The sequence below is a fragment of the Pseudoliparis swirei genome, chromosome 18, assembly GCF_029220125.1.
Source record: "Pseudoliparis swirei isolate HS2019 ecotype Mariana Trench chromosome 18, NWPU_hadal_v1, whole genome shotgun sequence".
NCBI classification, from domain to species: domain Eukaryota; kingdom Metazoa; phylum Chordata; class Actinopteri; order Perciformes; family Liparidae; genus Pseudoliparis; species Pseudoliparis swirei.
This window is the reverse complement of record NC_079405.1, coordinates 17939238-17954338: the sequence shown is the minus strand read 5'-3', so window position 1 is coordinate 17954338 and position 15101 is coordinate 17939238. Positions and strand designations below refer to the sequence as shown.

The following is a 15101-nucleotide window of genomic DNA, read 5'->3' as shown; positions in this document are numbered from 1 at the left end:
GTAGTTATGTATGTATGCATGTATGCATGTATGTATGTATGTATGTATGTATGTATGTATGTATGTATCTATCTATCTATCCATCTATCCATTTATTTTCCTATATGTGTTATCTATCTAATGTTACAATGACCACTTGTCCGATGGTCCATATTTGTATTTATACAAGGCTTATACATGTATGAGAACGACATGCTGCCAGATTCACAATACAGTTATATCTAGATTGTTTTAATAAACATGTAACGAAAAAAACAACGTAGAACAAGGACAAGTAAAACAAGGACAAATATTTGGCAACTTAAATGCACTCAAATCCCGTTTCTTTAACTCTTCTCGCGATATTCTGTTAACTGTGGTGTCCGGTAACTACACATTACAGCTCAGGAGCTAACTCGGCTCAAGCTAGGCTAACTAGCTGCTGCAGAGTGACATGTAGTCAACTTTACACTCCGTTTCAATGAGGGAGCTTCCAGAGTGATTGGGCCATGGAGTTAAGAAAGATCAAGGACCAGGTAGCAAATACAACTTAACGCTTGAACTACTTTTTAACACCGCTGGCTATTCATGTTTGCAAAATGTCGAGCAAAGTTTGCTACAAAGCTAACGTCAGTTAATGTTGCAAATTATTTGCCACGGAACACTATACGTGTAAGTTATATGTTCGATGTTTAAATGTAGTAATTCACCAGAGTTAGACCCCATCATTGGGCTCTCTGGTACATGAAGTCCAAACCCTCCAAACTTTTTGATCTTTGCATTGATCAACATTCCTCTTCTATAACTGTACGTTTGCATTACAATATATGTGAACACATTGTGCCTAGTCATTGCAACACTTTCTAAATATTCGTAATAAGTGCAGGATATTTGCATGATTTAAACAAGTAACGTTACGTTCAAGTTTTCCTGTTCTTAAGTCAAATAAATGTCGATGCAATAAACATGCGCTAGGTTGAATGTGGTGTCCTTATCTTTACTGAAGCAGATTGTATCATTCCAATTTATTTCTCAAGACAACATGAACATTTGCTCCCCCCTTCCCCTGAAATGCACAGAGAATAAATGTGTTAAAGCTACTAACTATTGTGGCAAGTGAGACCAACTTTTCTTGCAGTATTGTCACACGTTTAATGTTTAGAGCATAGTACACAGGACAAGTGTTGTCTCTCTTTATACTTTGACCTGGTCATATATTCTCTGGTTGCTCCTTTTAGTTAGTGACATGCATGTCATTGATTCAAAAGACAAAGGGTTGAAACCTTCTTATTACATCCAGTTGGGAAACATCTCCTTAGTCTAGTTAATCGGGCCAGGATTAATTCAGTCAAAGGTAACATGATCCTATTCAGCACGATCAAACATAGGGAGAGTTTGTATGATTACATTGTACACTCTTTACTCGGACATGTAAAACATGTTTGGCATCTCAGCAAAGGCGCAAATGTCTTTATGACAGTGGGTTTCAAGAAGTTTGCTGATGATGATGTTCAGTTAAAACTGTGTTTAATCGCTGATTCTATGGTTTTTGTTGCTGTATGCAAAGCTATTATCACAGAAAACATAATGACATGAATCTAATTTTGACATGCATTTGTTTCATGCTGCCTTTTGTCTGTCACGTCTCTCTTTCAGTCTCCATTGGTACAGGCTATATTTAGCCGAAATGCAGAAGAAGTGACATCTTTGTTGAACCAGGATGAAGATGTCAATTCACTGGTAATATTATCCCGCATTACCATTTTTGTATTTATTATTTTTTTAACTGCTAGTTAATTTAAATAAAGTTAAATAAAACAACCTTAATCAAACCTTTTGGGCAATAGTTGAAAAAAGATAAAAGTGCATGTTAACTGAGCACAATATAAGAACACATAATGAATGTAATGCAATATTACGCTAAAATATGTATAAGCTATAATATTATAAGCTAAAATATGTTTTTCTTTGCGCTCAGGACGAAGACCAAAGCACACCACTTCATGCTGCTGCCTATTTGGGCGATGTCCACTCAATGGACCTTCTTATTACTTCAGGTAGAAAACTCATTTATCTCACTTTGGAATATGTTGGATTAAGTGAAAAGCTTATCAATAGCTACATACCCTTGAGTTGTTGGTTTGTTTTTCTATTAATCAGCCTTTCTATTAATTATAACAATTAGTCAAGTACAGAGGAACTGAATGTTATCCAAACACTCTAAAACAAATGACTCGCTCTGCTTTTCCTTTCTGTTACAGGTGCGGATGTCAATGCTAAGGACCAGGGTTTGCTGACTCCTTTACATCGAGCAGCTGCCTCTCGAAATGAAGTATGCTTATATCTCACTTAGGAATAAGGGGTTTTCAAGGGACTTAACCACCAGATTGTAATGTTATGTTTGTCTGTGAATTTTGTGTTTTTCCTTAGAAAGCCGTTGAGCTGCTACTAATGCATAGTGCAAAGGTCAACACACAGGACAAGTACTGGCATACACCTTTACACATGGCAGCTGCTAAGTGGGCCACAGGCTGCGCTAAAGCTCTGATACCACATGTGTGCAGCCTGGATGTTGCTGACAGGTCAGGAAGGACACCTTTGCATTATGCAGGGCACAGCGGTCATGGAGAGGTAAAGTTGATAGCCAAAGACCTCTTCCTGATCTAAAGCTAAAATCAAACATATGTGTTTGATGCTAAAAGGAGGATTTATTTTTGTAGTATTATGGATAAAAGGAATTTGTCTGATAATATGTCACGTTTTTGCTCCCCTTTGTCGCCAAATTTTAACCAGAGCCCCGTTTTTGTGTTCACGGATGTTACGAGATTGTTGTCAAGATAAAATGACACAATCCATTGGACTATAGGTAGCGATAGAAGCGAGAAAAGCTGATAGACACTGGTTGATCCACTTATATTTCTGCAGATGGTGAACTTGCTCCTGAGCAAAGGTGCCAATGTGAGTGCCAAAGATGAGAAGGAAAGGCAGGCAATCCACTGGGCTGCATACCTTGGTGAGTGGCGTCATTTGTCTGAGAAACACAAATATATTATCAGTTTTTACCCAGAATGAAAAACTATAAAACATCAAATGTTATGCTTGTATTGGATATGAGGGATTGAACAAAAGACATATAATGCATGTGTAGATTGTGGTTGTGGGCTTAAAACAATAATGTTAGCATTGAGCATTACACCACGTGCAGAAATTCTTAATTTTTCACAAAAGATAAATAGGTTATTTTTCTGAGGAGCAAGAATTAAATATCCACCTTTGTTTACAGGGGATGTTTGTACCTTTGTCTGACTTGATGGGTCTGACCTCATTGCACATTTAATTGGTCAAGCAGTGAGTTTGATTTATATGGTTGAATCTTAAGTTAGCTCTAAAATAGATGCATTACCAAATTTATTTCTGTTAACAATATTTGATTGGCTTGGCTTATCAGCACAAACTCAGTCTATTTTCTTTAAGACTGGTCATTAACAAAACAAAGTCTGTTTATCGAAATTGTCTTGTATGCTAATTGTGGAGAGATTGCTGCGCTGTGCCTGCATGGTGGAGACATGTAGCAAATGTTCAGCTCTTTCAGGACATGTGGAGGTCGTGAAGCTGCTGGTGTCTCACAGTGCTGATGTGATGTGCAAAGACCAACGTGGTTACTCTCCGCTCCATGCTGCATCCGCCAGTGGACAGTTGGACGTGGTCAAATATCTATTGAGACTGGTGGTGGAGGTAAAGAGTCATATCACGATAAGAAAACTCAAATCAAAACAAATTATTACACCTGTCATGTATTTCCTGTACTGTCTGTTTTGGCTGCAAAGTATTAGTAGATTCTTTGTATCGCATTGTCTTTGCGTCAGTCGGAATCAAAATGTCAGGAAACACCCTGCTCAATGACAAAAACACAGCAGTCTGATTATACGTGGTTTGATATACGATTATACCTCAATGACAGGGTATCCTGCAGAGCTCCAGCCTTGGTTTCTTCTTGACCCTCGATCATGTCACTAATTATGCTGCAGCCTCATCAGGAATCAGATTTGTGCTGATTTTATCAACATCTGGTCACATAATACATCTCTACACTCACAGCTGAAGCTAATATAATCAAATAAAATATCCCTTTGAAAAAGCCACGTCTTTCATTTTTTCCTTATTTTTCAAAAGGATATCGCCAGGCATCATCGACAAAACCTCTTGACTCTTAACACGGATAATACACTTCAGTGTATACTCATTTGTTTTTCTCCTTTGTCTCTCAGATTGATGAACCAAACATTTTTGGGAATACAGCGCTCCACATGGCCTGTCACGCGGGGCAGGACGCTGTGGCCACTGAGCTCGTGAACAGTGGTGCCAACATCAATCAGCCCAATCACCACGGCAGCATGCCGCTGCACCTGTCTTCTGCCTCCTCCAGCGGGGTGCTGTGTCTCGAGCTGCTCATCAACAATGGCGCTGATGTCAACGTGCAGGTAAAGAGCTTGTTTTTTGGGGTGTATGTAAAAAGAACAATGAGAAGAAATCAGTTTGTTTTAACTATCAAAGTAATTGTTAGGATAAAATGAAAAATGTGCAGATTATCATAAATGATGTCATTCTTTTAATGAAACATGTTTACATTTTCTCTGTTTAACAGAATAAAGAAGGGAAGAGCCCTCTGCATATTGCTGCTATGTTCGGGCGCTTCACAGGCTCCCAGATTCTAATCCAAAATGGTAGCTCCACATTATAGTCTTGTAGCACATGATTGATTCTGAATAATAAAGTGGTGCCCTCCCATTATATTCTGATTTAAGGTATAAGAGCACATGCTCAATTCACTCAATCTGGTTTTCTTCTCCCTCTGTGCACAGGGGGGGAGATTGACTGTGCTGATATGTTTGGAAACACTCCTCTTCATGTTGCTGCCAGATATGGTCAGGAGTTGCTGATCAGCACTCTGCTGACAAACGGTGCAGATAAGACCACGTAAGACTGGCCAAACTAGTCATTTTGCAGTCACGTTGCAAAAGAAAAGCATTGATACGCAAACATGCAGACAGGATCCAGTAATATTCTGCTTCCTCTTGACAAAATATTTTTATGCAAACTCACTGTTGATACTTTAACATCCAAACCGACAAATTCCAAGTATTATCCAGAAAGCTGTATCCATCTCATCACACACTAAAGTAAATCATCTTTGTAATGATCTCTGTAGACAGGGGATTCACGGGATGCTTCCACTGCATTTGGCGACGCTTTACGGATTTCCAGACTGTTGTCGAAAGTTACTGTCCAATGGTGAGAATCTGTTTGAGGCATAAAGCTGTGTTCTGCAATTTATCCTCCACCCTTTTTAAAATGTCATAAATAAAACGACAAAAAATGTTTCCGCTTAACAAATTGTTATTTTTGCCCGTGTGTCGTTCAGGTCAGTTTTACATCATGCCGTCTCAGGTCCTGTCAGCTGGGGATGATATAAACATTTTAGACGACCACGGAAGGACCTGTCTGCATGCAGCTGCCTCTGGAGGGTGAGCGCACGCAACACGCAACACACACACAAGCACACACACACACACTTGCTGTTTAACTGTCAATAGATGTATAGTTAATTTGTGTCTTTCTTAATACAAATAATACATTGAATTTGATATGAAAAATGCAATAAAATTAGACGCTATACATTTCCCCCCAGCATTTTAAAAGTATTAAATGTTAAAATGCCATGTCTTTTCTTGAAACACTGCTGACTACTGTACTTATTTTCTCTCCTAACAGGAATGTTGACTGTCTGAACTTGCTGTTGAATAGTGCCGCTGCTGATCTGGATGCTAAAGATCATTTGGGAAGGTAAGCAGTGCTGAATACCTTGAACTCAGACATTAACTTGATTGTTACCTGATGACTCAGCTGTTCCCTGTTGCACCTTGCAGATCCCCTTTGCACTACGCCGCAGCTAACGGGAACAGCCAATGTACGATCTCATTGGTGAGAGCCGGCGCTGATGTCAATGAGCTGGATCTGACGGGCTGCAGCCCTCTGCACTTCGCTGCAGCTTCACACACCTTTTGTGGGTGAGAGAGCGTTTACTGTCATTTTCATTTCTTACTCATTTTACTTTGCAAGGAAAACATCCTGTGAACCGTGTTTTGTTTGTTTATCTTGAGTTCCTTCAAGACAGTTTTAAATGTATCAGTTTTTTTCCATTGCAGGGAAACCAACTCTGAGCCCGACTACTGTGATGAAAAGCAACAGGAAGCCTCTCTGTAAGACATTTATTTCGTATCATATCACACATATTTTAAATTCGAAAGTAGATGAACTTTTATCTTTTTCAATAGATGTGTTATGTTCTGCAAAAAGAGTGTAAAAGAGCAAACCAGAGATTTGAGATAAGAAAAAGTCACATCAATCTGTGCAACTATGAGATCAAATAAAAAGAATATCAGACCTGTATTAGGTTGGACGATGTAAACATTTGTAACTCTTTGGACACTTCATCGAACAAAAGCTTGATTTTAATATAACAACGCATTCAATTTATTTATTTTTTGGTATACTTGATATTTAACAACCAATACACACACTAATAATCCACAGAAGACCCGTGTTTCATTTAGCGGAACTCTTCAAGACATTGACAAATGAATGTTTATAAAAAAAACTTTTCTTTGATTAATTCTTATTGCTGGAAGAAGAATAAAAACCCAGACAGAATTCTTATTGTTTTGCTCTGTGTGTTCAGGTGTTTAGACTTCTTGCTTGACAACGGGGCAAACCCAACTCTGAAGAACAGTAAGGGTTACAGTGCGGTCCACTATGCAGCAGCTTATGGGAACAAACAGCACCTGGAACTGGTGAGTGGTTTCTTAGATTTTTTTTTTAGGTTTCTTTTAAATCAATTGCAGGATCGAACCAGTTTCAAATCTTTTTCTCTCTCACAGCTCCTGGAGATCTCGTTCAACTGTCTAGAAGAGGTTGAAAGTAATATTCCAGTCAGTCCTTTGCACTTAGCTGTGAGTAGCACATGATGGCAATTATTTCACTGAAAAAGACCTGACTTTTACATGATCACATGCCTTTGACTCTACTGTTATTCTTTCTGCTGTTCCAGGCGTATTATGGTCACTGTGAGGCACTGCGTTTACTTTGTGAGACATTAGTGAGCCTGGATTTGCGGGACATGGAAGGCAGAACTGCCCTCCATCTGGCTAGTCGGAGGGGTTTTGCCACATGTGTGGAGGCGCTGCTGAAGCATCAAGCCTCCTACACACTGAAGGAGCACACGCACAAGCGGACGGCTCTCCATGCTGCAGGTGTGTGTGTGTGTGTGCGTGTGGTGTGTGTGTGTGTGTGTGTGTGGGGGGGGGATCGTTATGGAATTTGTTCAAATATACAGTATACATTTGGTTTTAATGTGGTCTTGATGATTTTTGACGGACACTGTTATGATAATATACTATAATGTGTTATGATTGAGAAGTTGTTAATGTACATTTTACAATGATGTTATTACTTTCATCATCTATGTAATCTCTGAACTGACATTTTTGTTTTCACTGTTTTCCCGCTGTACAGCTGCTGAGGGCCAAATGGACTGTCTGCTGTTATTGGTCAGTGGGGAACAAAGTGCCGACATCATCGACAGTCCAGATACACAGGGACAGTGAGTCACATTTTATACTCTGATTTTGTTATTATCGGTTGATTAGGTAAACACCTGACATGTGCAGCATCTACATTTTAAAGCATTTAATTTAATTTGAGAATAAAACTATTCCTAAAAGTGTTATATTATCTTTTTAAAGTATTATAAAACAATGACTTAAGGTGCTGCTGATTACAGACATAGAGATGTGAGAGTCAAAGAGTGAACACCTAAATCACTGCAAGCTCAAATTCAAGCTCAAAGCATGAACATTTTGTTGGGTTTTTACCATAAAGTATGGTGCTTTAATGGTTGTATGTAATTACCTTAAATGTGGAGTCTGTGATTCTTGAGAAATATTGTTTATATTTGAACTCAACACCCAAGCAAATAAGTATAAAAGATTAGTTTTACTGCCGTGGCCTTTTGCCTGTTCAGTGTACAAGCTTGAGCGCTCCCTGTTGCTAATTGGCTTAATAAGAGTTTAATGAATTTGAATCACTCACTGCATTTTTGTCAACACATTTCTTCTAAAAGCTGCGAACATGTAATGCAGTCGGGTCACTCAACCCACCGAAACTCCAACCAATTTATATTTTGCTGACATCAGAGAATTATCTTCTGTTTTATTTTTGTCAAACGCAGGACGGCTCTCATGCTGGCAGCTCTGGGACGTCACACAGACTGTGTCCACATCCTGTTGGAGAAAGGAGCAACGGCAGATGCTGCAGACAAAAAGGGCTTCACTGCATTTCACAGAGCTGTAAGTACTTGCTGTACTGGCGTTTATGTTCCATGTCATTTTTTAACGGCACTTAATAATGTTAATGAGGGATATGCACCTTTCCAGAGTCCTGGATCTTCCAGATGTTTTTCTTTTCTTTTTTTCTCTCGACTCAAATCTTGTGTCTTCCTGCTGTAGGCCATTTTGGGCAGTGAGGACTGTGTATCTGCTCTGTTGGAACATGGGGCCTCTCCTCTGTGTAGAGATTCTAAGGGAAGGACCCCGCTGCACTTCGCAGCGTCCCGTGGACACACAAAGCTACTTCAAACGTTGCTAAAGGCTGCTATGAAAGCTGACCCTCTAGACTCCATATTGGACTTCAGAGGCTACACACCAACCCACTGGGCGGCCCACCACGGTGAGTTGTCAGGGAAATAGTTTATGTCGAATGTACTTGGGTCATTCTAAGAAATGACTTGTTTGATTGAGGAATGAATAGAGCAAGTATCCTGAATACAGATCAAACTTAACGGTAAAAAAACAAACATTTAGGCATGGATATTTATTATAGCTGCACCGGCGCAGTCTCTCAATAGTTTTTATCCATAGCATTATTTCAACTTTTTAATTATTTCTCTCAGTTTAGAGCTCCAACAAGGAACTTTCATTTGTGTTTATTTTGGTGGTCCCTGTGGACAAAAGCACTGAACTTTACTGGTAGAGGGCTGAAGCTACCACTTCCCCTTTCATTTCCCTGCTCAGTCCTGGTTCTGGTTCTCCCGCGCCTCCATTCCCTCCAGCGGGCCCAGCAATATACGGCCTGGGCCTCCGGCAGCATGGGGTTAGTGTTTGATCCCAGGAAGCAGGGGGTGAGCTCCAGGTCACGTCGTCACGAGCTGCTGCTGCTGGATCAGTTTCTGTCTCCTTTTGACCTGAAGGAGTAACTGATTAACCTTGCCGAAAATTGTTTCGTCTGAATCAAAACTCGTTGACGGTCATTAACAATGTTCACCATTACTATTGATGAATAGCCAGTCATCCTGCTGATGGACTCCATTGATTATGTAGGTCGTATAGTGGCCTTCATAACCAGTTAAAAGTTCCTTGTCGTAGCTTTACACACATGCCTGTATTGTTGACCACTTGTGTTGAGATACTGTATCATCATTTTACAAAAATCTTAACAATAAAAATGTGTCCATTTGTGTTGTGTGTCTGTAGGGCGTGAAGGATGTTTACACATTTTACTTGAAAACAAACTTTTTAGCAACCAGGAGGGGAATCTCTTCACCGCATTGCACTGTGCTCTGTGAGTACTGTAGTACAAGTCAATACATACATGTGTTTATTGTATGTTATAAAACAATACATGTAATGATTCGCGTGTCTTCTGTCGTATGCAGAGTTAATGGACATGATGTTGCTGCTGGACTTCTGGTGAAGACTGTCGGTCCAAAACTTGTTCACGTTAGCGATGCCAAAGGAAGGTGGGTTCTGTTCTGAGCTGTACTTATCATAACAGATCTAGTTCATGCAGCACTACAGGTATGAATCAGTCTAAGGATTTTGTACATTTTGAAGTTTTAGGTTTATTTTCAATTCAGATATGCATGTACACAAACATATTCAATCATATTCAGTTCATTTTGTATATCACAAAATTACAAATTTGCCTCAGAGGGCTCTACAATCTGTATGTGTACAGATTGTAGAGCATATGGCAGCATATCTAGGGGCTGGACCAGGGCAAACCTGATTCAGCCCTAACTATAAGCTCTGTCAAAGAGGAAAGTCTTAAGTTTACTCTTAAATGAGGTGACTGTGTCTGCCTCCCGGACTGAAATTGGAAGCTGGTTCCATAGAAGAGGAGCTTGATAACTGAAGGCTCTGGCTCCCATTCTACTTTTTAAGACTCTAGGAACTACAAGTAGTCCCGCATTTAGTGAGCGTAGCTCTCTAGTGGGGCAATATGGTACTACAAGCTCCTTAAGATATGATGGTGCATCACCAATCAAGGCTTTGTAGGTTAAGAGAAGAATTTTAAAAGTGATTCTTGATTTTACGGGGAGCCAGTGCAGAGCAGCTAGTGCAGGAGTGATGTGATCTCTTTTCTTAGTTTTAGTGAGAATACGAGCTGCAGCATTCTGGATCAACTGGAGGGACCTAAGAGATTTATTAGAGCAGCCTGCTAATAAGGAGTTGCAGTAATCCAGTCTCAAAGTAACGAACGCGTGAACCAATTTTTCTGCATCTTTTTGAGACGAGATGTTCCTGATTTTTGAAATATTACGTAGATGAAAGAATGCAGTCCTTGAGATTTGCTTTACGTGGGAGTTAAAGGACAAGTCCCGATCAAAGATAACGCCGAGATTCTTTACAGTGGTGTTGGATGCTAGGGCAATGCCGTCTACAGAAACCACATCACCAGATAATTGATCTCTGAGGTGTTCTGGGCCAAAGAAAATAACTTTAGTTTTGTCAGAGTTTAACATCAGGAAGTTGCAGGTCATATCAGTATGGAACTCAATCTCTTATTGAAGTCCATTTGATCCACACAAATTTATTTTTATGCAAATATTTTTTTTTAAAGGGTAATAATATTGTATGATATTTAAAACATAGTCATTAACAACGTATGTAATCCAAACAGCAAGTATACTCTGTAAAATGTGTGTAAACTTTGTGTAAACCTTTCTTATCTTGAAAGGGACAAGAAAGTTCTTTCATAGTTTGGAGAAAGATGTCCTTGAGCTGCATTTTCCTGTTTATGTTGTGTGTGTGCAGGACTGCGCTGCATGCAGCTGCTTATTCAGGAAATGTCGCTGGGCTCCAGCTGGTCCTGGCCCAGGGAGCAGAAGTCAATGCTGTGGATCATTGTGGATGCTCTGCTTTGATGGTTGCTGCTGACTATGGACAGACTATGGCTGTTGGTATGTGATTGAAATTCATGTGGTCCATGTCTTTTAAAATGTGTCACTGCTACCGACACCTGGCAAACCTTAAAAAAGAGAACATGTTCCATGTTTTCTGCAAGAGATACTAAACGTCCCCCTTTTAACCATCTTCCCCCTCTAATCATTTGTTTTCAAGACAATTTAAGACGATAATTTAAATGTGTCCTTTTTGGATAGGCAAACTGTTGTTGTGACTCTCATAGTCCACCCTCGTGAATACACCGAATAATTCTGTTTCCCTCTTGCACGGATTAAAAGTTGATAATGTTTGAAATCTAAAGGTACTTTTTCGATGTGAAAGGTGTCTTATCTTCTGCATTTCAGAGTTCTTGCTCCACAAAGCGAAGCCTGACCTGACCCTGGTGGATGTCAATACTAATACTGCCCTTCACTTGGCCTGCATCAAGGTCACGTACACAATCACATTTACTGTATGCTTTCAGTGGCAAGCATACAGTAAAGGAATGCTTGCCACTGCATTTCCTAACAGGAAATTACATTTCCAGGAAGATGTTCTAAGTGATAAAGTGCTTTAGCAATATTGTACAATGTGTTTTACTCTGCAGGGTCATGAGATGTGTGCCCTGTTGATCCTCGGAGAGACCAGTGACTCCTCCCTCATAAATGCGACAAACAGCACTCTGCAAATGTGAGTTGTCTAAAATGGCTTACCGGCCGTGCTGTTAGTTGAGAATACAAAATAATCAAAACTGTGAAATGTCGAAAATACTTGGATTGGATTTTATGAATAAGGAAAAGAACTAGTAAGGATTCAGAAGTTTCGTGTTATAGGACACATTAATTAGTCTGCATTTAAAGAATGTATTTTTGTGAGATGAACTGAATTTGTTGCTATATATATTATACAGCTTAAAAGGGCAGGCCATTGCAGTGTTTTATATCAGAACTTTTACCCAGAAAAAGGATTCAAAAAACGCTCTAATGTAAAAAATTTAAAATGAAAACTCGAAATGCATTTTTTAAGGTGATTTATTTTTTCAAATCTATTATTAAAACGAAATGCATTCTGATGATGACGGTGAATTTTCTAAAGTTATGACTGAATATCAATATTTTAAAAAGCCCCCTGATGTCAACGAGAACGTTTTCTATGTTTACAGTATCGACTCGCCTGCCATAGGCCCCAGGAACACTGCATGATATTTATTTTGATGGATTATTTAAAGACTTCCCTTTCTCTCTCATGCAGGCCCCTTCACATTGCAGCAAGGAAAGGCCTGGCAACTGTAGTGCAGGTGTTACTAAGCAGAGGGGCTGCAGTCATGGCATTAGATGAGGAAGGTAAGCAGGAATAATTATATTTCTATAACACAATACCAAAAGCGGTCCGTTTGCTGAGGGTCACTGTAGGATACTTGTTCCCTGTTGGCCCTCTGCAGGCCACACTCCGGCCCTGGCCTGTGCCCCAAACAAGAACGTGGCAGACTGCCTGGCGCTGATCCTCTCCACCATGAAGCCTTTACCACCCAGAGAGGCCGGCGCTGTTCCGGCCTCCCACTTCAACCCCATTCTGAAGAAGTATGGCATTTCATCCACCTGTGGGTCCAGCGGTAACCTGTGTCCCGCCTAAATCAAGGTGCCGCACTCGAGGGTACTGTGGGCCTGCGAGTGAAATTTCATCCCAGTGCAGCCCAAAGTGTCCACACATTATCACACATACATGTCTTCAGGAACATGTGTGGTCATGCATAGCTTCTTCTCTTGCACGTGGTGACAGTGTCATATGCAGCTGCATGCACACCATGTGCTTATGCAACAGCAGCTTCGATTGCTTCTTTGAGATCTAGTCTTACACACTTCTGATATTAGCAGGCTTTTTAGATTACTATCTTGATTTGAGCACACACATACTTATTTTAATGAAGTACTAACCATTGAAAAATAATGGAAGTTTGAACAAGCCTCTCCCCTCGAGCCCCGTCCGCTGTCAGTATTTGCTTAATTTCTCATTAACCGACAAAGCCTGAAATTATCAATGTTTGTCTTCAGCTGATGCAAGTGCAAGAATACTCGTATGATTGAGTGTTTGTTTTACATATATGTGTGTGTGTGTCTGTAGGAGCTATTTTGCATAATGGGCATTGCTTCTTAATATACTTGTTTTAAAATATCTAACGGGTGCTTTAAACCTTTTATGCAATTAATAAGACTCTATTTTTATATCCTGTCCAGAGTGTAGCCGACAGTTCACTGATATAAATAATCTTATTATTCAAAATATGTTTTTAAATGTTTTACATTTCAGTTTAGTAAATTCACAAGCATGTGTATCGTGGTAGTTATATAGTTTACAAAGTCTAGTATATATTATAGTTCTTGAAAATGGAGCTAACATTTGTATTATCTTGAATTTCCCAAATTCTTGAGAATCAACCTCAGGTCACGACGTACTGTACTGTGGGTGCAATAAAAATGACATTTTTAGCTGCATGGTTCATGACAAATATATAACAGTTGGATTATATTTCAGTTAAACTGATATGAATCACGCAGGAAGAAAAAGAACGTTCACTGAGCGTTAAAGTCTTTAGTAAATGTATCTTTTCACTACATCTGCAACTAAAGATTAATTACATTTTTCATAATTGTAACTTTTCATAATTATAACGTTTCAAATGTCCAAGCTGACTTATTTAAATTGATTGTTTTTTTCTGATCAGCAGTCGAAAACCCAAAGATATTTAATTTACATAGAAAATCCGTTATAGTTAAAAAGATAAATCCAGAATATATCAAATAAATGTTTTGCTTGATGAATTGGTAACATTTAAATTATTAAATGGTCAAGGAATATTTGTTGATCAACCAGTCAATTTTACTTCTGATGTCGCTGTAACGTTGACTGTGCATCAGAAACTGCTTCCATCTAATGCCACTAACGATCTCTGAGAAACACTAGAAAATAAAAGTGTCTAGTAAACATGTCACAGAATTTATGATTAAGAGAAAATAACTTGGCAACCCCCCCCCCCCCCCCGCCCTCCAAATAAAGTGTTTTTTAATCTTTTTTTTTTTTATGTGTACATTGGTACGAAGATGTCATTGCATCCCTCTTTTAAAATAAGGTTTTTATAAAGGAGGTGTGCGTTAAATGTTTGTATTTCCAATTTGAAATCTGTATCCACACAGACTGACATTTTCCCCCTTCTTAATTATTATTTTGTTCCTAGTAATGCCTGCTGTGTCCACTTAAAATGGCTTTAAACTTATTTGCACTCTGACATGAAAGTTTACAGTAAGATGTCCACCTTAGGTTTATGCAAATATGTAACATTTGCATTTTACAACTTTTGGCTGTAGAAGTATCAATAAACGCTAGAATCCAATTCAGTTTGAGTGTGTCGTTTCTTGTTTCATTTGGGTGAAATTACTGGGAGAAAATGGTTTCACATTTCTAAATACAAGTTTCAGTGACATTTCTTGAATAATGTTTTCCTTTAGGAATTGCTCTGTTGCAGCTTTTCATGTGAACAAACTGTCTTATGTATATTTTACTGAGATTTCAGGGTGTAACTCCCAACTTGAATACTCAATACTTCACATGAGAGAAAACAAATACATCACTACAATGAAAGGTTTTTTTGTAATGTATTTAAATTTCCCATTTGAGTGACATGAGTTTTTGCACTATGTTGATCTCAAGCAACACAACACTGCTAACCCACATCTTAACAACAGTCCTGCAGCTGTACAAGCAAATTACTGAACAACTTTTTTAATGCTTTCAAAAATCGCAGAAGTTAATTTTACACAATTGAGTTTGTCTAGCTGTGTTTAAATG

General features: G+C 39.0%; 1 protein-coding gene across 2 annotated transcripts; it reads left to right on the top strand.

Annotated features, from left to right (window-relative positions):
• Positions 1-395: 395 nt before the first annotated feature.
• Positions 396-14650, top strand: LOC130208859 (serine/threonine-protein phosphatase 6 regulatory ankyrin repeat subunit C-like). 2 transcript variants are annotated; one of them, XM_056438228.1, is made up of 28 exons: positions 396-515; positions 1636-1719; positions 1958-2036; positions 2241-2311; positions 2410-2610; positions 2905-2992; positions 3572-3714; positions 4248-4460; positions 4625-4703; positions 4842-4956; positions 5189-5271; positions 5402-5504; positions 5752-5823; positions 5907-6047; positions 6186-6239; positions 6719-6830; positions 6918-6989; positions 7088-7289; positions 7552-7639; positions 8267-8384; positions 8544-8763; positions 9567-9654; positions 9749-9832; positions 11130-11275; positions 11624-11706; positions 11866-11948; positions 12510-12601; positions 12700-14650. In XM_056438228.1, exons 1-28 carry the CDS (start codon positions 489-491, stop codon positions 12888-12890), a joined length of 3132 nt encoding a protein of 1043 aa, XP_056294203.1. In that variant the 5' UTR covers positions 396-488; the 3' UTR covers positions 12891-14650. The 2 variants fall into 2 exon arrangements, with proteins under 2 accessions (XP_056294203.1, XP_056294202.1); XM_056438227.1 differs by having other exon boundaries at positions 3563-3714.
• The last annotated feature ends 451 nt before the right edge of the window (positions 14651-15101 follow it).